The 25,654-nt window shown below is 36.3% G+C and overlaps 1 protein-coding gene across 3 annotated transcripts in view; it reads right to left on the bottom strand.

Moving 5' to 3' along the window:
• STXBP5L (syntaxin binding protein 5L) overlaps positions 1-25,654 on the bottom strand; it is a 191,711-nt gene that overhangs the window by 49,253 nt on the left and 116,804 nt on the right. For all 3 annotated transcript variants that reach the window (XM_069021293.1, XM_069021288.1, XM_069021303.1), the window contains exons 9-18: positions 24,409-24,487; positions 24,078-24,232; positions 22,447-22,519; positions 21,033-21,180; positions 19,403-19,470; positions 18,183-18,223; positions 14,709-14,926; positions 11,356-11,528; positions 5,128-5,253; positions 1,086-1,237 (exon numbers count right to left, since the gene is read on the bottom strand). In XM_069021293.1, coding sequence (XP_068877394.1) covers positions 1,086-1,237; positions 5,128-5,253; positions 11,356-11,528; positions 14,709-14,926; positions 18,183-18,223; positions 19,403-19,470; positions 21,033-21,180; positions 22,447-22,519; positions 24,078-24,232; positions 24,409-24,487 — 1,233 coding nt within the window. The remainder of the gene's footprint in view (positions 1-1,085; positions 1,238-5,127; positions 5,254-11,355; positions 11,529-14,708; positions 14,927-18,182; positions 18,224-19,402; positions 19,471-21,032; positions 21,181-22,446; positions 22,520-24,077; positions 24,233-24,408; positions 24,488-25,654) is intronic.

The following is a 25,654-nucleotide window of genomic DNA, read 5'->3' as shown; positions in this document are numbered from 1 at the left end:
ACTTGACACAGATGGGAACTAAGCTTGGCATGATTAAATGCACAGAAAGTGAGATAAATGGTCTTTCAGGAGCAGAAGTAGGCCTGAAGACTTATATTTTGTTCTCTAAATTTTTCCCTAAATTTTCCTTTCTATTTGGAGTGTAAATACATTCCCAATTAAAAAAATATTTCCCATAACTCTATGGAGAAGTAGGATTTGATGATTTAGTGCAGGGTCTGCTGATGAAAATGCTGATGGCATAAACCCACTATAATCTGTTGCTCTTATAGTTTTAGGGTTAGATTTAAAACTCCACATTTTCGAAGTTATTTTAAAATCTAATTCTAAAACTTCACAGCTATGTAAAACACATTTCATAATTGTGTCTGACTCTTGCATGTTACTATGGAATATGTCAAGTGAAAAGACTTGAAACATAGATGATTTTCTGAGGTTTTCTCATACAAGTAAATGTTTAGGTATGGTAAAATTTAGCTGTACTGAAGAGCTAATATTTCTAATACACAATACATAATAACAGTTATGACTTACAAATGTAATCCTCTTAGCATCAAATTTTAAAATGGATGTTGTAAGCTTATATCAAAAACTTCAGTTCACTAATGAAGTGCTTAATTTGAGCTGCTTGTACTACCAACATAGAATGCCTCTCAGGTGTTACACTTCACTAAACACAACTGAGTATTGTAATGAATAGCACCTGGTAGAAGGTACTTTTAAGCTTAAATTGAAGTCCTACTTATTGGTATGAACTTATTGAAACCAGAAAGAAAACAGCATACAAACTACACTTCAAGTGACTGCCACAGAAACAATTTATTAATCTGCTCATTGTGATTTCTATTACAGACTCAGCTAAGGGAATGACTTGCTGACCTCCATCCCAAAAGAAAAAAAACCTCATAAAACATTTTGTTTCTGAGAAAGTGCCCACACCTGGAGCACGTCAAGTTTCTTTTGTCAAGTTATAGAAACTCCATGGGCCAGCAAATAGTCATGCATCTCAAAAGCACTATAAAAAGCCACAGGCAAAAAAATCAAAGAAACATCTCAGGCTCATAACCACAATGACTATTTCCTACCTGCAGCAAACTGCCTGCTCTTGCGAGGTGAGCGGGGCTGGCGCTGGTACGGATCGCTCGATCCATAGAGGTCGAGGGTGCCCATGCTCAGCAGGACTGTCTTCTGCATGAAATCCACAACAGCCAAACCATTGCAGTTCCCAAAAGCCACTCTGCAAAGAGAAGCATCCCTCAAAAGTGTTAGTAATATGTAATTCAGTTCTGAAAACAATAATAATTATTATTACGAACTCTGCACAAACTTTTTCTTTAGGAACTACTCAAAGCTTACATTTTTTATTTCTTACAGATTTGTAATCCTGAATTTTAAAAACTGCTTTCTGAATTAAGTTTCCAGAAAGCAGACTTACAAGTTCTACCAACTTCTTGTACCAAACACATGGCAGTAATGTCTAAACATTGCTTCACTAAACTATAGAATTCTAATAATAAGGATATAAATTAAGCCTAAAAATCGTGGCATAGATCTTAAAAAGTGGTTATGAATTTATGTAAAATACAAATACAATTAAAATATAAATACAAATACAACATAAAAAATAATTCTTTTTAAGCTAAATATAAATGACAAATGAAATATATTAGGCTGTATTGTGGAGATACCCAAATCCGAAAGGCATTTACAAAATTTCCTTCCAACTCTGTCAGTTTATCTACAGCAGAGATTCCTGTTAAAACAGTCTCTACCCCTCTGAAATGCTTCTGCAAATGCATTTTGACGATGGTTTGATTTATGGGCAAGATCTCGCTCCTTTTGTATCAGACTGCAATTTTAAATTCCAGACAGAAAGGATTGCAGGTACAGCCACAAAGAAACTCAAAACTCCAAACCGTGTTCAATTATATTCAGAATCACTTTCAACCAGGTTCTGTCATTTTATGTAAAAAGTGATTAAGATGGTTAGTTCAAATCCCTGCAAGATCTTTAAGCACTTAATTCACACTAAAAGTGAGCTATGCACTGACCTCCACCAGATTCTTCTTAATATATCTCCAAAATACCAGAAAGGAATTTGTGTGCAGTAAAACAACAACACAAGAGAAAAGTGATGAGGTGGAGGGAAAGCAGGGTAGCTAGTGAATTTTCCTCTGTCCCACATTTTCTTAATCTGCTTCCAATATAAAAAAGAGTGCTCCTTATAGCAAATAAAAAAGTAATATGTAAGGTAAAATGAAATTATTTTTCCTTAATTGTCAAACTAGCAAATTAAGGCACCATCAAACTAGCAAATTAAGGCACCATCAAACTAGCAAATTAAGGCACAAAAGGGGCTCAAATTCTGCCAGTTGTTACTACACTCTGTTTACCACCCTTGTCTCAACGCTGACTTTAGTACAGCATCTACAGAAATACTGTGGATGCACCTCTGGTTTTTCCCCATTGACTTTTTTTCCCACATTGGAGTGGTGTCCCTCAGGGGCCCATACTGGGAACCAGTACAGTTTAAGGTCTTTACCAGTGACAGAGACAGTGGGATTGAGGGCACCCTCAGCAGGTTTGCAGGCAACACCAAGCTGAGATGTGCCCGAGGGACAAATGCCACCCAGAAGGACCTGGACAAGCTCAAGGAGTGGGCTCACGTGAGTGGGGGTAAGGGCTTTAAACTAGAAGAGGGTCGATTCTGTGTGTTCCTAAGTTCTGCATTCTAGGTGGAGAAAAAAAATGAAGGAATAAAAATGACAAGTGTCACTCTCATCTATTAATACTCCAGGGAAAAGAACAGCCATTTGCACTTTGAAAATTATTAAGCTGAGATTTATTAATTTTGGAAAACATGAGTCATAAGGAGAGCTAGTGATCATTCACACCCCTGGCCAGCAATTTAACAAAATGTATCATTTCCTAATCTGTATTTTTCTAAACTCCTCTAATTTAACACACAAGCATGAATCTAGTATTTCTTACACCCAAACAAATTAGTTTAAAAAAGAATCAGAAATTGCTCATTAATATTATAACACTTCTGAGGATTGGTAAAAAAATCTAGACAGCCATTACTATTAACAAGGCTTAAGATAAATTGCTAACAACAAAGTCCTTATCAAATCAAATACAAAATTAAATTCTCAGTTTTGAGCAATGAACAGAATTAGTTGCTAGGTGATATTCTAGTCTGTTGATATCTTTCACAGAAATGTCATAAAACCCTCATCAGACATTTCTTGATGATTATTATGCAGATTAGCTGAAACCTGTTACCCCATGAGCTGGTAATAAATTTTAAGTGACTGCTTTCAGTCAAACAGAACCTACTTTAAAACAGATTTATTATTTGTATTTAACCTTGTTCCTGAAGGTTAACCTAATTCTTCAGTTGTAATTGAAGTACTTTGTAAAATTTTCTTTTCTATTTTCATAACATGAAGAAGTTTTTGATGATTCATTTCAACAAAAATAAAACAGGTGTTATACTCTTAATTTGTAGCCTTGGTACTGTTAAAAGTAAACCAAATACATTAATAAAATTTTGCAGTGTCTGAAGTCTTTCATCTTTATTCCTGTTTCATGGCTGCAGTAAAACATCTGCAGAAATCATAGTAACTAAAAGAATACTAAGAAGGGACTCTCCAGAACACACACCAGTTTATGCCTTCGACCTAGTTAAACTGATTAGTATAGGAAGAAAAATAAGCCAAAAGATGACCCAAATAACTCTACAACTAGCATGGCAAAAATTACATGTTCTCAGGTTTCATGCTGAAATGGCAAAGGTTTTCCACATTGTGAAGATAGATAACAGGTGACAATTAAAGTAGTAAATAGGCCTGAGGAAAAAGTTAAGAGAGACGAGATAGGAAGAGAGAAGAGAGTCTGCATAAAAAATCTAAGGAAAAAGACCTTTCTTGGGTAGCTTTTTTGGGAAAGTTAAATGTAGCTTATCAGGCTATTTTATTCACACATGCATATATTTCTGAAACACTCACGTACTTAGCATAGGGTGTTTTAAAGGAGGCTGTCCTGTAAACCATTATTGCTCCTGGCAAACGAAACAATTTAAAGCACTTGATTGAATCCAACCAGTGGTTTAGGAAACCACTGTGACTATTAGGAGGACCACAACCTATCAGAATAATTTACAAGTGAGGGAATGGTGTGATTATTTAGATGTTGCCTTGAGGTCTGAGACCTGCAAGGGAGCAAATCAGACCAACCCTAACAATTTGCCCAAGTGACAAATGCATCAAGGTATGGTAAAGAAAAGAAAATCCTAGAATTCATGAATAGGAAATTATCTAGAAATTCAGGCTGAAGACTTGAAAAAACAGCCCCCAAAAGACAATATTTTTGCACAAATGTAAAAACTCTGCATTATACTGCCTAATTCTGAAAAGAGTCCAGTGACTTATTGAAAATCAGCAGGAGTCAGCACCTAACACCCATTACAGCCAATAGTTTTACTGGAATAACACCTACAGAGAAAATCATTTTAATGTATCTGGATGACTCTCAGTAAGAGAAAACATTAAAAATCTGCAAATAAATTGAGCCTGAGGAAGCAACTACACACACTCATTTGCATTGCCATACAGAATACAGCATCTAAATGTTCCTTATTCAATTCTCAATTTCAGGTCACCAGCTCTTGTGCAAACAGACATTAGCACAGACATAAAAATGCTGCTCTCAGAAGACAATTTCCAACTAAGATATGTCGTCATGATAAATGGCATTTAACAGTTAATCACTTCACCATTTTCTATTAAATGCATTTCACCTTGGTTAACCTTTCAAAATGACTTTGAAAATTACAGATTTGAAATGCAATTAGATCTTATTTGAAAGGAAGGAAAGAGTTATGTGAAAAGATAGTCTTTTAAACATGATTAGTAAAAATATTGGCAAGAATTGCAGTTTAACATCCCACATTACAATCTCTACATCAGGTCAAATAATTTTCCCCAATAATCTGATTTACAGTGTCTTTTGAATACTTTGCTTTGACGTTAACTGTCTGTGGGAAATTTCAAAGTATAGTTGGAAAACATGTGATTTCGTGCAATAAACAATAAATCAATGTAACCTTAATTTTGAGTTACTTACAGTCCGTAAGCAGAGTTTACAGCAAGACTGGTAATCTGTTGTGGAGGCTCACCATCCACCCACACCAACTGGATAACAAGATCTGCCTGGTAGCCAGGAGGCATCCGCACAGGTCGAGCCTTAACGCTAAGAAGAAGAGGTAGAGAATAAGAGACTTTGATAAAGGACATTTCTGTGTATTTGGAACTTTTTTCTTGTGAAGTAAAGCATGACAGAAAAATGCAAAGAGGCAAGAGAGGAGAAGATATACCTTTCTGTAATGGTCCTCACCAGAGCATAGTCAAAACTTATGGACTTGACAAATCTGTTTGTCCATGTCATGCAAACAAGTCCTCTTTTATTTCTAGGAGTATAATCACCCAATATGTGAATGAATGCTTCCTGCATCAAATCTGATATAACTACTAACGCCTGTTCCTACTGTGTTAGTTCAGTGACTTGCAAAGTAGGTAGTGAAGGTGTACATTTTAAGGGGAAGTGTAAGAGCTGAACACCTCTGCATGACTGCTTTATGTGCATTTTGAGTGGTACAACTTAATGTGGGATATGCTGAAAGAAAACATTATGCAGTAATAGCAATACTTTGAGGTATTCATGTTAGTCATTAGTACAGTCACGCTGCAGGTAGTAAATTGCAGGTAAAACCCACTAGTCAGTGCATTTTCACTGCAGCTGTTACTGGTGAGGCTGCTTGTATTGCACCCCTTGGCACACAGCCATAAAATAGGGCGGTCCATCACAAATAATCCTCTACCCCTGGGAAAAAACAGTCTCCAGAAAAGACTGAGAAATGAAGGAGGTAAGAGAGTAGTTAGTGGACACACGCATGGACAACACATGCTGAAGAATCACAATTTTGGTACATAATATATCTTTCAGCTTTGAGTCCTTCTCTATACATATATGTCTACCATATTTAAGCAGTATTATCCTGTGTACTGGATCTTGGAGAAGAGATCTTTGATGACACAGACTGTCTCCTGATTGTGACTCTGCAAGTTTTCCAAGCAGTTCTGGCCCATTAACCTGAAAAGCTGATGGGTCAGATTGGAAAAAACACAACTAATTCCTATTCAGAAGCAAATAAGTAAGCAGTTCTTTCAAGAGAGGATACTCAAACTTCCCATTCAATAAGCAGGGCTATCAGGTTCTCTATAAATATTCTGATTGCATCTGTTGGGATACAGGCCTTGGTGGCAAATAGGGCTACTGGCAATCCTGGAAAATTGAAGATAAAAGCAGAAAACTGAAGTAAATGGAAATAAAACATAACCACAGAATAACACCAGGGCAGAAGTTCTCAACAAGGTAACTCCAGCAGCACAATGGGTAATACACAAAGAAATTAGTCCTTTAATTCTGAAAGAAGTTATGAAAAACAAATGACAGTGCACTACTTCCCACACTTTCATGATTTGATATGGAGCATTGGGTCTACCTTATGACACAGGTAAAATCTCCCGCTCAGTGTTAACAGTAGAAGCTTTTTGAAATTTTTTTTATAACATAAAGACTATTTTCTTAATGAGGCCATCATATCTGTTGGCAGGTTGACCTCATCTGTCTGCCAGACACCCACTGAGCTGCTCTCGCACTCCCCTTCCTCAAAAGGACAGGGGAAGAAAATAAGATTCAAGAGCTCAGGGGTTTAGACAGAGCAGGGAGATCACTTACCAATTACCATCAGAGGCAATGCAGACTCAAACTGGGGAAAATTCATTTAATTTATTGCCAATTAAAAATACAGTAGGAGAGTGAAAACTTCTTTAAAACTAAAATTACCCTCTCCCCTCCCTTCGTTTCAGGCTCAGTTTCACTCCTGACTCTTCTACCCATTTCTCCACCCCAAGCAGCACAGCAGGGGTGGGGAACAGTGTTTGTGGTCCATTCATAACACTCTGTATTTTGTATCTGCCATTCCTTCTTCATGCAGTTCCTCTCTTCTAGTGCGGAGTGCAGTTCTTCTGGAACAGACTGCTCCAGTGTGGATCCCTCATGGGCTGCAGTTTGTGCCACAGAATCTGTTCCCGAGTGGGCTCCTCTCCATGGGCTGCAGCTCCCATCAGGAGCCTTTTCCAATGTGGGCTCTCCATGGGGCTCAGGGGAACATCGGGTACTATCATGGTCTCCTCCACAGAGGAATCTCTACTCTAGTGCTGAAGTAATTCCTCCTCCTTTTCTCACCTGGGTGTCAGGAGAACTGTTTCTCATTCTTTTTTCTTGTGCTTCTCTCTCACAGCTGCTGTGCAGCATTTTTGTCCTTTGTTAAATTTGTTTTCCCAGAGGGCCCACCCTCTCGGCTGAGGGGCTCAGCTGTGCCCTGCTGTGTCCAGCACAGGGAAACCCCAGCTGCTTCTCACAGAGGCTGCCCTACAACCCTTTCCAGCAGCACCCGGGTACCTGCACCTGATACCTCTTTGATAACTGCCTGTTCAAAATACACACTCTCTCTTGAATTGTTTAACCATTTCAGTAATACAGTTTATGCTGTAATACTTACATTTCTATTCTACAGGATTCACAGACCTTGCCAGAACTTTCCCTTATTTATTACTTCATGAGAAAGTCATTCCTCCTCTATCTCTCTAAATACATTTCCTTAACAGCAGCTTGGCACACTCACGCTATTTCTTTTACCTGTGGTACTCTTCAGACCTTGCATGTGTATTTTTCTGGAGCAGTAATCAGGTACTTGGCTTAGATATTGTCATAGGAAAGGTGTGACAGTACAGTTCAGCAACTGTTAACCCACTACAGTTGGCAACAGCTTTGTATTGTTGTTTTCTATTAACAGCAAACCTCTGCTCAGAGTTTTGCAATTTCTGACCTGTTCTGCTGGCACTAAAGCTTTGCCCTTTTCTTTGTTCATATGTTACATATCCATGAGCATTTCTGAAGTGATGCTATCCACAACCTTAATGAAGCAAGCTGTGGATTACCCAGGAGTACTTGTGGTGAGAACAAAGGCATGAACATCCGTGAACTCAAGCTGCTAAGGGAGAGGGGTCTTTTGAAACCAGGATAAACTGAAGCTACAAACAAGAGTTGTATACAGTAAAGATGTAATATTTTCAAAGAAACTTCACAGCAAGCAGAAGCTGAATATTTTACAAACAGTTCTTGAGAGTATCTTTGTGATGGAGCCCTTCAACTTCTAATATCTGTGGATAAGCCTTTAAGAGGCATAACAGTGGTGGTCTTCCCATCTTGCACCCCATTTTCAGCTTTCAGTGCCTGCCCTTAAAAATGTTATAAAAATACAGAACTAGTAAATGAGATCCAAGAACCAGGACTTAGTCTAATGCCCTTTCAGCTGAGCTTTCTGTCTACATTTTCTAATGGATAACTGATGATGTGGGGGAACACAAGAGGCAAGCATGCTGCTCCAACAAGTACCTGTCAAAGCAATGCATTTATACTTTCCCTCCTCTAAACAAGCTAACCTAAGACTGACAATCGCTGCAGAATTAATTCTGATCTTCTAAAACATGCTTTTTAATGTGATACTACTTTTCCAATGTGTTTCTAATGGCACCCTGAAAAAATCAGAGAACTTGAAGTAAGGTTTCTTCTAAGGTTTCTTTTGGATTGTTGTCACCTGAGGGAAAAAAGTAATCACCTTTCTCTCTAAGTATTTTTCACTGCAACTTTGAGGATCTACCTTGGTGAAAATGGGTATTATTTCACAGGGATTTTTCTCTAAGCATAGAATAAGCTTTAGGTGATGAAAGACCATAATAATTGAGTAAAGTAATTTCAGATTTCATTATTAAGGCTGTCATTCCCATGTGTCTGTGAAATCTTCCTACTTAAGAATTGTTGAGCTATTTCCCTTGTTTCACTAACCATCCTGCTTAACAGTAATGCGGATATTCAGTTCTTCACCTTGTTTTGGATGGCTTTTTTTGAAGTGTTTATAATATAAGCAGGAGTATGAGCAGAAGGAATGTAGACATTTCAGTGATTTCCTTGACACATTCTTGTTCTGCTACACTGAATTTAGTTGTTGCAAAGTTTTGGTTTTTAGTTTTCTTCACAACCTATTCAGAGCTCCTTATCACTTTGGAGTTACTTGAAGCTACAGTCAAAACCCTTGAGTGACCTAATTTTGGGATGATACCAGAAGACTGGGAACAAAGACTGACATTCTGGTTAGAGCTTTATGATAACAGCATTTACATTACATCAGAAGTATTTATCTGCATAACCACAAATCCACTGGTTTCTTAGGTTATCACAGCTGCATATTTCACTGCAAAATCTTCTGAAAGAAGCAAGAACAGTATTTATTCCATACTGCTGCCTGTCTCTCTCAGTAACAGTTCTGATTTCAGAAAAGTGCCAAGTTTTCATTACTTCAGTCCCTCCAATTACTTTCTTCCTAGTACCCATTCACAGACACAAACACATTCAGTGATTCTGACTCCTAGCTAGAAAAAATTATGTAGTGTGGAGTGCCATTCATTTGCTGTAACAATGTTGAGAAGCAGATAAGAAAATAAACATAATGGAGCCAGTTATGTATGTGTGTAAAATTTTATGTGCATTATCAATATAGTTCAAGCTCTGCGCTCACTCTCCATCTGCAGATGGCTGCAGCTTTACATTATTATTGGTCTACTTTAGATTCTGTACTGCTGCCCACCTAAATGGCTTGCATATAAAGTCAACAGCATTAGCCTGTTCTTTACTGGCTTTTTTCTGTGTTTTCAGCACTACTTTCATTTTACCACCATAATTCTGCTTAGATCAGAAGTTTTTAGACAGACAAGTCCTGTGGACCCAGTTAGGATCTGGGAAAGTGAGGGTATTTGTATGTCTTTCCTTACTGAGAAAGATAAGAGCATATGTAAGTATACTTTCATCTAAATGTAGAAGTGTGCCAGCAGCTCTAGTGTTGTAACTACTCTGACATTGAAAAACTACTTCTCAGTAAAAATAAGATTACAGTTATTCTGTGTAAAATTTGACAAAATCTATTGGACAGTTTAATGTGAGATTATATGGAGTCAAGAAAGCTTCTAAGAACTAACAAGCAGAACCTCTGTGGGCTCATTTCAACTTCTCTGAGACTCCAGCGTCAACAATTCCTCTCCTTCCCAAACAAAATCAAGTAAGAATCTCTTAAGGGAAAATCTTAGCCACTGAAATGATTGCATTCTTCCTGATTTCAATGTTATAAATAGATTTCACATTTGGACTTTTTAAATAACTTATCTCTGCCTCTTCTATTAATTTTCAGTTCAAATTAATGATTAAACTGAGGTCTGAAGTTCAACTGCCTGACTGAATTAGGTGGACAAATGAACAGAATGCCAAAAAATACTATTAATTTTACAAGGACAATAGCACAATATTGCTTTTAAATGCTAATGCTATTTTCAGGAGCCAAGCAGCCCAAAGTATCTGCAAAATCAAGAAATGTTCATTTAAACTGCTTTTGAAATAATTGAGGCATTTAAAAGATTTAATAATAATTAGACCAAAATAATAATGAATTCACTAAAATGAGAGCAATTGTTGTCAGCAATGCACTCTAATTGCTGGAAAATTACAGTTTATAGAGTTTTGTACAGAATTCTTGTTTTAAACTATTCAAACCCATAATTTATCTGCCTTATTAATAAGAACATATTAATCTACTCCAACACAGTGATAATGTATTCCAACAGAAAACAATTTGCTTCTTTCTAAAGATTAAACAAATATACACTTCCACACAGTGAAACTGTTTCAAAATTGTATATTTTAAAGATTGTTTCATAAGTATGAACACAGTTTCCATGCCTTACACACCATAAAATATATGTAGTGTATATATATATATATGTATATAACAGTTTTTTCATGAAGAAAAAATTTAGTGTTATGCTAATTAATCAAGGAGCGAAAGCTTTACACATGTCAGCTTTTATGGAAGTTTCTTCATGAACCTTAAAAAAAAGGTTCCTCAGAAATTCCTGTAAGATTTACTCCTAGATCACACTGGAAAACGACAGTCAAACATTTACTATAACAGTTTATATTCTTCATAATTATGTCTATCCTTTTAAAAATCCCTCGTTGATTATTTTGCCTTAATTACTTTGTTTGTTCCATATTCTGGTTTCTTGTCATTTTGTGTCACATACATAGGATTGACCTCTTTTTCTTGGTAGTTGATGGATTGATTAACAGATAGGCATGCTTTTTAGAAAGATAAATATTTGAACAATGGCACAGACTTACCTAAGACATGGGATACTGTCCTTCATCGTTCCTTCACATGCTACAGTGTTGGTACTTCCTGAAAGGCTCTTTAAAGAAGGAAGCTGGGAGGATGCATCTGGAAATGGAGGATTTGTTTCTGGTTCAGGAGTAATGATGTCTTCTACTTCGCATTGAAGTCGTACCTCTAAGGACTTCAAGAAATAAAAAGCTAAGTTATTTCATAAGGAAAGCTGCTGAAAGTTCTGTTACTTTCAAATAAGTATCATTATGCCTTTTTTTAAAAGAACCCCCATTTATCATTATAATTTGCAGGCAAAGAATTTGTTATGTGTTATTTATACAGCACAACAGCAACATGAGATAGGAACTAGAATGATCATCAACTCGGCCTCCTGATTACTAGCACAACAAACTCTCTACCAGACAAGTTTTAGCCAGGATGGATAAGCCTGACAGTGTCAATAGTACTGATACATGAGCTTCATTTGTCCATAGGTGGGGGCCAGGAAATCAGAGAGAACAGCACACACAGCTCTGTATTCCTTAGAATAAATGAGAGTTTAGTGGATTCTAGAAAGCAAAATTCAAACCATTTACATTTTGCTTTCCTTCTGGCCTCTCTAGAAAGGGAAAAGGAAACCAACCAGGCCAAACCACCCTACAGTTCTTTCCACTTATTCAGGAAATATTAACTGAAGGACTCCAAAACACAGGGGAAACTGGACAGGAAGTTCAAATCTAGGTAGTAAATACTGAGCAATTCTTTCTACCTCGTGAGCTGTGCAAGGAGATCCCCATTTTGAAAAGACAATGTACAAGGTATAGCTCTCAAAGAGACAAGGTTTGGGGATTACTAGCTGAACAGTAATTTCAGTGCTGCTACCTTGAAAGGAACAGAAACAATTGCAGAGGTAGACACTGCAAGCTCCATCTTCGTGATCTTTCACTGAGACATCATCTGTACCAGAATGAAGATTGACAAAATACCTAAGTTTCAGGAGATAAAGGTGAGTAGTACTGAAGGGTCACCTGTTTCTCAATCACTGTGTTAAAACATACAAGATTTCAGAAAGAAGTGATTCTGTTCAACCAGGAGAGAGAGGTCCTTTCTCAAAATTTCACTTTTGTTTTCTCCTTGCAAAATCCACTGATATTTTTTGCCTGAATCAGTTAAAGAAACCTACAGACAACATTTGCCTTCAAAGACAAATGAGTGAAATATTGAGTTCAGGAAAATCTAATCTGGAAGTAATTGCAGCGGACTGAAACAATTTATAATGCTGTTTAATCTTTATGCAGGCCTGGAGTAACTTTTGAAGATTCTGTTCTGCTTACCATGTTAGAAGTGCATCACTCTTCTTTGGATGTTTTTCTGTGTGTGCTCCTTTTTCAACTAAAATTAATTTTGTTAAGTTCTAGCTATCGTGCATTTGAAGGGAGAAGGAAAAATTCAGACTAACAACATGACTGTGAATTTTTCTTATGTTTTTGTCTCCGCTTTGACCAGACCTTAGGAGGGTTATAGAATTGTTGAACCAATTTATTTTGACAGAGAATAAAGATATTTTTGGGGGATCTCCTCACTAGGCTTATTGATTCCCCTCTCCATATTCAAATGAGTGTGACCTTTTTTCCTATGGTTCTACTCAAGAGCTTTGAAGAGGAGCTTCACTGAGGAAAGATGCTCATTGAGAAAGTGATCATGTTTAATTAATAAATCCTTTTGAGACAGGATGGAGTGGATTCAGATGAGAAAACAAAAATAACAGCAGCAAATGCTTTTTATATAACTGCATGGCAATGACTCCAAGGCTGGATATGAAGCAGAATTTGTCTCATGCATACTCCTTGCCTCCAGAATCTGATATGAAATGATGCAAATAATACTTCTGCTGAGGAAATTCCAGGCACAGCCTATGCCCCCAAGGTATATTCAGCTGCAGACTTTCCTGCTACATGGAGCAGCCTGTGAGTAGCCCCCATGCTTCCCATTTACCACAGCCATAACATTACAACACTGTCATCAGGGCAGTCAAACCAATGTGGGGGCCTTAAAATGCTGGGAACTGTAGATTGAATTCAAGGTAAGTTCAGTCCGGATGACAAGGAGAGGAGGACACAAAGTGCTTTGTACCTCAGGCAGCAAAGAAATCCTGAGACTGGCCAACTCAGTCTCAATATAGACAAAGGCACACAGCCTAAAGTCAGGTACAGATTCCAACAAAGAATTCTGTACTTTTGATTAAAAAAAACCCCATCATTTAAGAGTGAAGACTTAAATGCAAGCAGAGAAAATGCAGAAACAAGAGAGAAGGCCCATTCCAGAGATGCACAAAACCCAGAGGAATTCTGTGACTATGCCACCAAGATTGCATAATTTAATATTCAGAGAAAAATGCTTACTAATTACAGATGAAATATGAGAAACTGTTAAATTGCACATATTGTAACACTTTGGAAAATACCAGTAATGACACAATTCAGCCGGAAAAGTGAAGGACAGGGAAAAAAGACATTAAATTATACACAATAAAAGATTAGGTGCACTTGCTGTGAAACAATGTAAGAATACTGAAATGGAGTAATTTTAGCAGCATTATATATGAGCTGGTCAGTAACGTGAAATTACTGTTCATTAGTTTTAAACCTTTCCTGAAATATATTCAAGCAGCTTAACAGTTGCCTGGCAGGGGGTGGGGGGTGGGAAATGAGTGGAAAACAACAGAAGAGCTACAGGTAATGAATTTCTATACAGAATGGCACATGGCTACAGGCCAAAAGTGACACAGGTTTTTACCACAGTACATTAAATAGTGTTAAAAGGATAAGAACTATAATCAGGGAAGGTGACAAATAATCCAGCATTTCACACAGTTTCCATCTTTAGGGAAACAACATCAGCATAAGCCAGAAAAAAATCAACCCTTTGTTTTGTTAAACCCACTGATAATTTTCAGTCTCCTTATGAACAGAAATTAAAGAGATTAAATACTCGAGTTAAAAAGAGCATTGTGCATGTACGCAGTGTACATCAACTGATAAAAACGTACAGCAGACAGGAACTTTAGACCAGGTAAATACAACAGAGATTACTGTATCATAAAGTCTTAAAAGCAAACTATGTCTGAAAGGCTGCACTGTATGTTACTACTAAAGCAAAAAGAAAGTTGAGAGTAGGTTCCCAAACCCTCAGATTTTTGTCAGTAACTTAAGTAGGATCAAGATTTCCGTGGAAAGGTTTAAAATGGGATGTCCTTAAACCTGTATTTATACTGCTTGCTATTTTTATTTAAGTACTTGAGCACAGATGAAGCAAGGCAATTTGATTTAGAAATTATGTTCTCTTATAAGAGAGTGAAATAAGAACTTACTGCAATTTCAGTATTTACTTCATGTTTGCTGAACTTGTAAACAATCACATACGCAGACACTCCTGCCACACAGAAAATTCGGCTTTCAGGACACCAGTACATCATCTGAACAGCAAAAGGATCCTCTTCCACAATCTCAGCTGTTGCTTTTCCTTCTCCCACTTTCTGTTTTTCAAAGACCTTTGATGTTTTTAGTTTGTACAACATCTGTAGAGTAACTGGAATATATTAAAACATATAAAAAATACTAACATGAAGCAAATCAGTCATAGAATTCCTAGTTCCCACTTTCTTCTCAGTTGTAGCATAACAAGGAATCTTAGGAAAGCCTAAGAGGAGAAGATGTGTATTATACAATACAGATACTATTCTGGTACATATTACTGGTAGGATATGTATTTAATACTTCCCAAAAGGGTATTTGTCTGTGAAATACTTCTTAGTACTTTCTGGGGCAGGATGTCAAAGGTGTAAATCATTGTGTTCATAATTAGGCTTATACTCAGTGTTACAGAGAGATCTGATAATATTGACCCTTTCCTAAAGAGATGTGAAACTAAGATTTCATTTGTCTGAGGTTATGGTCTTGATAGAATGTAAGGACTGTATGGCAATTCAAGAGAAAACATTAGGAAAGCATTCTGGTGGCGTGGTCAACACAAAATACTTCTGAATTAATGGGAGTTCAGAAACGTTTTGAATTTCTTGACTAATAAGTAGATCTGTATTTATACCTGTATATAAAATCCTAATATCCAGAAACTTTTGTCAAGATTAGAACTCCAGTGCAGCAAGCTCCAGAGGTAAAGGAGGGATGACAATTCACCCCATCATGTTTTACATTCTTCCCTGTTTTTACTACTTTTACATTAGCTTATCAGTGGTATTAGTCAGTAACTGCATAAGGTCAGAAAAAGTCAGTCAGGCCCAGCACCTAGAAAGGTGTGCATATGCACAAAGGCAAAGCTGCTTGCTAAGTCAGTGTAATTGTGGTAGCTCAGCCTGGCCAGCTTGTGTAACAAGAGCATCAGGAAGATGAAAGGACAGTGTTTTGGTTATGTAACCAGATGATGAACACAGCAAAACCACATTTTCGTTTGGCAGTGCAGATATATGCCAGGAGGTTTAGCATACACAATTTTTAATGTTTTAAAAACTTTTAGCACATAAAGCACTTCAGAATTTTCACAAATTGCAGCGAGTGCTTCAGTAATAAATACATAATTCTTCCTGCCCTCAGTGGCAATGAAAGGGGATTCAGGTTGCCCTTAGTGCCAGTATCAAATCTAGAGTGGCACTTCAAATCAGGCATCATGAGTCCATGCACACTAGGACTGGAGGAATTATAGAATCATAGGGCAGAGTACAAGATAAGAGTCTTCCATGCTTCTCTGAATTACTGGGTACCATCTGTACCTAGTGCCTTCTGTGCCTTCTCTAAGGGCAAATAAGAAACAGCAATGGCTTTTGAATTAAGATACATTCAGAAAACAGCTCCAGTGGCTTAGCAATTCTTTGTCTCTCACAAATCTGTGCTTTCAGATACAAGATGACACAATTAAAGTATGTCTAAAAGCAAAGTATTTTGTGCCTTCAAATACCAGTAGGATATTATGTTTGCTAGGAAATCTCAAATGAACTTAGAACTCCATTAAAAAGGTTAACACCTTGTAAATAATATAAACAATAGAACTTTGTAATAATCAAAACCTTGTAAATAAGAAGTACCAAGTATGGCATAAGAAACACAGTACATGCCCTGAAAAGCAGGACTAGGACCAGGACATCAGACATGTACTGAAAATACCATTATTGTTGAAGAGATTGTGAATATTCATGATCATCTCATCATTATCAAGCTTTTACTGTTAAGAAAAATTCCTATTGCAGCATGTATATATTGATTAGGGGGTTATGGTTATATTCCCTATGAAAGGTATTTTTCTTTCCCCATTTCTGCCAGAATTGTAGAAGGAATAACTAGCACACTGCTTCCTGTGCAGTACATACACTAAATGCCTTGGGATCTTCCAACAGTCTGTACTGTTTCACCCTTACTTCAGTGCCCGTATTTGCAGATTCTTGTTAAAAACAAAATATTCACAAGACAAAGTCTAATGTCTCACTCTACTTCTTTAAATAAAACTAATTATCCTACTTTTGTTCATATTAAAGCTCTCACAAACTTCTTTCTTTGCAGATAAACTGTTGACCTCATTTGATGATGGGTTTTTTGGTGTTCACCATAACTTGAAGTTACTGGAAGATGTAAACTCTGAGTGGCATGCGTCTGTTTTTCCACTGTTTCCAAACAGACAAATTCCATAATAAAAAACAACCCATGGTCATGTTCAGTTGCTGTTCCTATTTAATATATCTTTGTGAAATGAGGCTTTGGAAATCCTCATTTTTACCTTGTCCATCCTGTGTAAAAATATTTGGTATTAGGCAAAAAGGGAAGTACCTGACAAAGTCAGGTTTAGCTGACATTAAAAACTTGTCAACATCCCCCATGTTTGGCTGGAAATGGTAGCACTATTAATAATTATAATTCTGTGGCACCATGTGGAACTAGCAGGTAGTTTAAGTATGCCATACTCTATGATCTTGGCACCCATTACAGACTGGTTATTAGGACCATAATAAATCTCTCTCTGCCTAACATTTCATCCAAAATTTTCTTTCACACTCTCTTTTCTTTAAGAGGCTGATACCTCATAAAAGAGTGATATTTATCCCTGTACCACCAAAGAGACAAGAATACAAAGCAGCTCTAAAGGAACTATGGTGAAGCACTGTCACATTATTTGAAGCAGAATATTTTAAATTTCAATCAAAGTGTATGTGCATTTTAATAAATGTATTTTACTAATAAATACTATATGTATTTTCTGTAGGGGAAATGCTGTGTGCTGATATGTGCAGTTAGGGCTAGATTGTATGAACAAGTATATTCTGAAGCTTTTTCCTGCTAGGATGAATGGTAATGCTTCCCAGTTATTTCCTGGGATTTGAGACTGGACAAGAAAAGATTCACCCTCACCAGATTAAACATGTATTGAAGTGTATGAACGTATTTCATATTTTCAATATTTTATTTTTACTTAGCTATAAAGAAGACTTTGTTGTACTCAGTATAGAAGTGACATGAGAATTGGAGCTGAATGTTAGATCTAATTGAGCCCTCTCTTCTAGACACACAAGAAGAATGGGTCCTAAGGGTTTTTTACCAACACTTCATCTTTCATAGGTTTTGGTATGTTGGACTTTGAGTTATTCGTCACCCATTTCTGCCTAATATATCTCATTACCAGCATTTTTTCCCTTAATAAAGATTTTCTTAATTTCACTCCTTTTTCTTAATTATATCAGCCCCAGTATTACCACTCAACCTGTTAAGTATCCTGTTTTATATATAAATGTGTGTTTGTGTGATTTGTCAGCATTATATAAAAGTGAACTTTAGAAACTTACTGGCAGAAGCATCCCAAAATTTTACTGATCCATCTGCATGGCTTAAAAAATATAAAAATTAAATGTGTTAAAACAAAATGCAATTCTAAAACATCATCTACTTTCAGTGACTAATAAATATAGCAGAAAAAACTCATTTTGCTCATGTAACTCTCTTTAACTTACTGACAATATATTAAAGACATACATACAACTATAAGAAAATATTTTGTTATTAGTTTCATTTGGTTAATAAAATATTTTTATGCATTTCCTGCAGAGAACTAAGCCCCCAGTGAATTTCAAGATTACAACAAGAAGAAATCACTTCCCACAGTAATAATGAGTTTAAGTCACAGCACTTTTGGCTTTGCAGCAGGCCAGCATCAAGCCTATGCACTCTAAAAATGCCATGTACAGTGAATTTTGAAAGGACAGAGGGTAACTTCATTTTGCTTGATACTTTACAACTGTGTTCTTTTTATTAACATTAAACCCCTGAAGTAAAGCTGGAGAAAGGAGACACTTGTGTTTACAATGAGAATGATCCCTTCATCACCTTCTCGCACTACTGCACACATCATAATCTTGTTTTTATGAACAGGTTTTTAGTATCATTGATAGTAACAACTTATCAAATATATGACTGAGACCAGAGGAAAACCGATCATGCATCTTAGCTGAATACCTTCTGTTTCACAGTATGGCCCTTGGGAATCCATCAGGCACTGCTCATGGGGCTCCTACTGCAATCTGAGCCTTTCTAGGCCTTTTTGCTCTGTTTCTTCACCCACAAGGTGAAATTCATCCCAGTGCACCACACCCTCACTAATGCTGGGTATTAAATTGAATTCCCAAACTGTCCCCATATAGGAAGTCCCCAGAAGGCCAAGGGACAACAGGTATAGAAGACCAGTTGCTCTCTTTTTGAAGCTATTCTCCATGACCTTCAAGGCCAATATATTCTCTTGCAATAGATTTTTCTTTCCAAAGACTTCACCTTCACAAGTGCTGCTGCCTAACAGTGGGGCCTCAAATGGCAATTCTTAATGGTAGCTCATCCCTGGGTACCAAGGTTCTGTTTTCTACAGTAGAAGAGAATTTCTATGGTGACACTGCTCAAATGAAGAGCCAGGATATGCACACACTGTGAAGTCTCAACTCTTGTCTATAGCTAACCCACAATCAAAAGGAGTAGATGCAAATACTTTAAAAGTACCAATCCCCAGTCTCATTCTCACCCTGTAATAATGATTTCAGGATATGTCTGAGCTCCAAGGTTCCATGCTCCACCACTGATAGGCCACTCCTAAATAAAAAAAAGTACAGAGATCACAACTTATTCTGATGAACCTTGCTTGGTTCACTTTTAAATTCAGGAGTAGACATCATCTTCCCCCAAAAAGCAAACTTGTAAAAGAACAAAAATATGTATAATTCAAAGCTTTTACAGTTTATTAACATTTTCATGTCATCAATTCAGGCTTTGGAAACTTAATAACACTTTAATATTATCACCTAATGTTTTATGCTATTAAAATATTTCCACCCAGCTAACAGTCAACAGTCTAAAACAGGAATAGAGGGAGAAGTAATAAACAATTCTTCTGGTCTTTGGAGATGGCTTGTCTCTTGGAGTTTCTGTAGAACACTGAACAGACCGAGAATTAATTTTGAATACAAAGACCACTGTAGAGGCTGGCCCAGAAACAAGTATCAGAGCATGATGCCACGAAGAGAACTTTTACAGAACATATGAGATCATCATCTCTTCCTTGCCTTTTGTTTACTGATGGCAAGACTCCCATTCTCTTGGTCTAGGCTGGTTGAGCAGAACGCTGTCCTGTGCCTAAAGCCCTGGCATATATGGATACAGGATGTAGAGGGTGACATATGTGCAGAGTGGGTCAGGATGTGTGCAGAGTATGAGTGGCTGGAAAAAACTGGGAGCACAGACTTTGTGTGGATACATGGAGTGGCTGCTTGTGGGTACAGAAATGGCTGGCTGGCATATGAGTGACTACCTGCCTTCAGAGTGTTTATTTGTATGTGCACAAATAAAGCAAGGAGACAATAGAGGATGCAGGGAATACAGGAAGGTGTGGCAAAGTGTAGGAGGTAAGGGTAGATTTAAATAAGAGAAATAAAATATTTTCTGAAGTACTTTTCCAAACCAAGATCCAAAAGAAGTAGAGAGGGTTCAGTTTCTGAGTCAATGGAAAACAAGCCAGCTCCAAGGAAAGTAATTCTGTTGATTTGAATGGAAAACTGATGATGTCTGACTTGTTTACCCAGTACTTTTTTCTACTTTATTTATTAAAATATATTAGTTCTAGCCAAAACATAAACAAGTTTAAAGCTTGACATTTATAAATTAATTGCATTTCTTCTTTTACTTTCTGCAGCTTTTCCTATTTCTAAAACATTATGATAAGACTTTGGTAGCTCAGAGACATAGTTATTAATATCCCTATTTAATAACAAATCTCACAGACATGCTGTCAACTCTTACTGACCATCTTCTGCTTTGTCTTTCAGTTATCATGCTTTCACTTTTTTCTTTGATAGAGAGAACCTATCCATACAAATTTGAATTGTACACTGATGGCTCCCTTTAACCCAATCTGATCTGGAATAGCTCCAGCATCTTAATGATGAAGTTCTGTATAATGGCAATTAATGGTTCTGCTTAAGTGGTCATGTTTCTGAGGGACAAATACTGGACTGTAATCAGGCTGCTAAGCTGCTGGTTGGACTAACCTTAAAGTGATTATTAAAGAAGTAAAACAAAAATAATTTGGTAAGATGTCACAAAACATAGGTTATACATCTACTGTCTTTGCTTAAAAAAAGAGTATTGGTTTTGTTTACCTTATTACTGTATCCTTGCTTTTTATGTTTTGCTCCTACAGAATAGAGTACAGGGATCAAATCTGGAGGACAGTCCGCAAAATATTCTGTGCAGGTAACAGGTGACTCATGAATGTCAATAGGATATGGATTTTCAAAGATTGGAAAACTAGTTAAGGAAGACAATTTATTAGAAGCACTGTGACACACTGAGCCATAGAATAAAACATATTCTTATATTAAAGTATATAGTAGAATCAAGGCAAAATCACTACTAATTACATGTATTTTCTCTTATTTATTGAAACTTAGGTATTGTTTTTTAGTATCAGTAATAATGTATAGATACCCAAATAAAGACATAAAAATTCACTGCTTGGACAAGAATCCTCTTGTTACATATACAGTCCCTAAGGCTAATTGGGCTACCTGTATGAATGAATATGAGCTAATTTTTTTCTAACAAAATCTTATTTATACAGAAGTGACACATTTTCTAGAAGTTTCAGGTTCATGGATATGATATATACTATGAACTACAAACTACTTTTACAACTGTGGATTTTATATTGAACATCTTAGCTGATTGGGTTGGTAGACTACTGACTATACAATGAAAAATTGCAATAACAGATGAGTAGATCTCAGTTTAATTCTCACTTCCATCAGTTTGAACAGCCTGAAAAGGAGGAAAACCTCACTTTGGCACATTATACAATGTTATTCACAACTGAAAAATATAGGAAATTTGGTTCTGATTTCAGTTATGTCCATTTTACACTGCCAAGATCATCTGAATTATTCTTTAAATTATTCTTTAAAGTAAGTGTGATCTGAATATGATTCACTTAACATTTTTCAATATATTGACAGCCAAATCTGTTCCTAGTTACACCAGTGTGAATGGGGATGTACATTACTGCTAGTGTTGGAGGCAGAACAAAATAAATAAGAACTGAATTATGCTTTACATGATGTACAGTTCCTCTTTGATAGGAACATGGATTCTGATATGGAAGAAGTATTTGTCATTTAAACCAGCAACTGGATCATGAAGTAATTCTGTAGACCCAGATAAAACAATGCCATTATTTATTAAGATAGTGAAACTAGGCATGCATAAAAGTAGCTGTTTAATCTTATTTCCAAAACACGTATGTGTTCAAGTATTATTTAACTTTGGTGTTTGAGGGTTGTGCTGAAGGAACTGCAGATGTAGATTTATCCCAAAGTTTAAGAACAAATATTATCCTAAGTTCCTGTTCATTAGGTGAACTTAGCTCTTAAGGTGGAAGTACATATTTAGCAAGAGTTATTTCCAAGAGTGAATGATTTTGGATAGTAAAATGATATTGCACGATAACATTTGGAATTTTATGATAATTTACTAGACAGTTAAATACACAAATAGCTTCATACAAAATTTTATACTTACTTGCTTTGTGTCAGGTCAACGACAATGAGATCTTTTTCCAAAAGCACAACTACAGCATAGGGTTCTTGAAATTCTGTAAGCAAGGAATCAAGTATAAAAGACATGGAGTTCTCCTATAAGCCATTTTAAGCAAGCAAGTAATATTTATGTTCTTTTAACTTTCACAGTATATTAAAGCTTTGAGGTATAAACCCCCGACATATGCACAAACCAGACATAGCTAGAAACTAGGGCCAGAGAGGAAGTAAGAAATTACTTTTGGATTGTACTGTTGACAAACATACAAAGCAGAAGAAGAACTGGAGTATTATAGCCTGCCAGCATGATGCTATGATGAAAGCAAAGAAATAGGATATGAATAAGTTGTGTGTATCATTGCATTGCTGAATCCAATTATTATACAGAAAAAGTATTTTTGCTGTCCAGAAGTAATACTTCTACGGTGAACAACTGCTCTTCAGAAACAGACTGTGCATGACACACAATGCCCCCATTTCTGAGGTGATTCAAGGGGAATATTTCCAAGGAATCCTGTAAGTCTGCTGTGTTCAATTCAGATACTAACACACCATTTCCTCCCGCACACCCTTTAGGAGATTATATGGTTTGGTTTTTTATACAATTCTCTCATTTATCAAAACTAAAGAATTCAAATGACAAATAAATGCTTCCCCTGATGCACAGAGTATATTAGTTTACATAGGATAAGTTATTAAAAAAATACAAATGTGAAATTATGAATTTCTTTTCAACAGCTGCAAATCATTCCAGCACAAGCTCAGAATAAACTGTTCAAATGGGCAATGCCAAAAGGACGAGTAAGTGAGAGCAACTGATTCATCTTCCCTTCAGTCCTGCTATGAATGCACAATATTTGCTGCCTGTTTTTAAACAAGGCTATGAATAACACAGGTTAAACCAAAATGTTCAAATATTAGTCTGTGAGCAGGGGAAGGTGCTACAAATCCTTAGTACTGGGAAGTATATGACACAGCTAAATGAAGGCCCAAACCAACTCTGATTACAGAAAATTAAATTTATTCGTGACACTGAAACACATATACACTTTACTAGCAGTTTTTAATATGTACTTGATTTAGCTATGTATATAAGAATTATTTTACTTTTCTGCTTGAGGGCTTCAAATGCTAAATTTAGTTCCTTTTTGAACTTACAGCTTTTCTTAATTTACACCCTGGAACTTTCTGACAACATATTTCAGAACTTGGCAGCCCCACAATATGCAGCAAACATTTTTAACAGTTCATTTCATGCTGAAGTGTACGAAGTTTTTTTGCAGGTAAGTTACAGTTTAATTTAATAATTTAGCAAGCTGTAAATGATGAAAAATTTCAGAAATATAAGCACCTATCTTTGATTAATAGCAATGTTTTCTCACACTAGCCCATGGGTTTCAATCCTGTAAGTGGAGATTTATGCATGCTTTATTGTCCACTCACTACTTCCTTCCTACACTGAGAATGCAAACAAGTTTCAGGTACTTTCAGTTATGTAGTTTTCTTCAGATGAAGACAAATATGAGGATGGAAGTCCCTGGAATGGGATTAATATATGAGGAAAGATCACTTTGCTTATATTTTCCATAATTGTATTTTTCCCAATAAACTCACCATTTGGATATGGGGTTTCACAAAGAGTTAAAAAATCAACTATAGGATGATCCATTTCAAGAACTGTAATTGCTTTCCCATGCATGATTGTTAAACTTGGTCTTCGACAAGGCTTATCATATGACAATCCACCAGAAAATATCACAAATGGTTCACTGTATTAAAAAACCCAACATAATAATTGTAAGTCTACATAGTACATACAAGTTTACATTATAGGTTTAGTGTCTGCAAATAATAATAGCTCTGCAAAAAGAATGCAGGAAAAGATTCTAAAAGGACTTAAACTCAGGAATGCAATTTTGAGTTAATTACAGAATTAAAAACAAACCTGTTTTTACAGGTCTTGTACTCTACTTTAAGAATTGGTTTACAAGATTCAGGTTTTTTTCCATCTCTTTGAACTTTTCCTAAGGAAAGAAAGAACATGAAAAATCTATCAAAACATCATGAAATTGAACTATCAAACTAAAACATATACATTGAAACAACTGTATAAGCAACAACAAAAAAGGAACTTTAAAGCTACAAAAGATAAGGAGTATTAGCTCCTATTTCCATAAAATATGCATTTGTCTAAATTAATTACATTTATTATGTCTTTGTGTTTTTACTGCCACATACATCTCAAGAACCATAGAACACACTTCAAAGACATCTACAAACCATGCAGATTTCTGAGTATGACACAACTAATAATGAATAAATTAGCCTAATTATATGCCTTTTTTTCTGACCACATAATGACCAGAAACAGCTTAATTTTTCCTAAGCCGTTTTTAGCTTGACTTAAATCCTACTGCTGACAAAATATTACATGCTTTGGAGTGTAACTAGTTGAGTGATAAAATTAAATGAAGCATACAACTGAAATTCATTAGTTCTTGGTTAATTATGGCTCAGTACTTTCTTCCAATCAGAGAAAAGTCACTTGTAAACTAAAAAAAAAATACCCATTTTGGGTTCCTTGCTTTGGAAAGCCTATGCTTTGCTTTTGACAACAGCCTGACTGGAGGACACTATAGATGGATCCAGACTTTTCTCAAAGGTGCACAGTCATATGATGGGAGATAAAGAACACAAGCTGTGGCATGGAAAATTCTGGTTAGATATTAACAAAAAAATTTATGCCACAAGGGTCATTAAATACTGAAAGGCATTGCCCAGAGAGGTTGTGCAATTTGTTGCTGGAAGTGTTCAAGTGCTCAGTCTCCTGAGTTTACTCATCAAATCAGGCCTGTTTTGATCTGATGGTCTGACTGGTTGACATCTGAGAGTTCCCTTCTAACGTCGTAAAATTCTATGACTAAAAATGATAAAACAGAAGAAAATGAATAAAATGCTAAATCCTTTTGGGGCTACTTAGATCTTGACTTCCTCTTCTTCCTCCCTCTCCACCCAGTCAGGTTTTTTAGTAATGTATTGATTTACAATGGTGTCAGTATTTTTTTACCTAATTTGTAGGAAGTAACTTCATATGAAGTCCCAGCCATAAAAGATATAGCCATCTCTTAATATGGCTCCTTTAAATTCTTCATTGCAGTTATTTGGAAAGCCTTGTACCATCCCCATGACAA

Source organism: Aphelocoma coerulescens, chromosome 1 (genome assembly GCF_041296385.1).
Source record: "Aphelocoma coerulescens isolate FSJ_1873_10779 chromosome 1, UR_Acoe_1.0, whole genome shotgun sequence".
Classification (NCBI taxonomy): Eukaryota; Metazoa; Chordata; class Aves; order Passeriformes; family Corvidae; genus Aphelocoma; species Aphelocoma coerulescens.
This window is presented reverse-complemented; position numbering and strand designations above follow the sequence as displayed.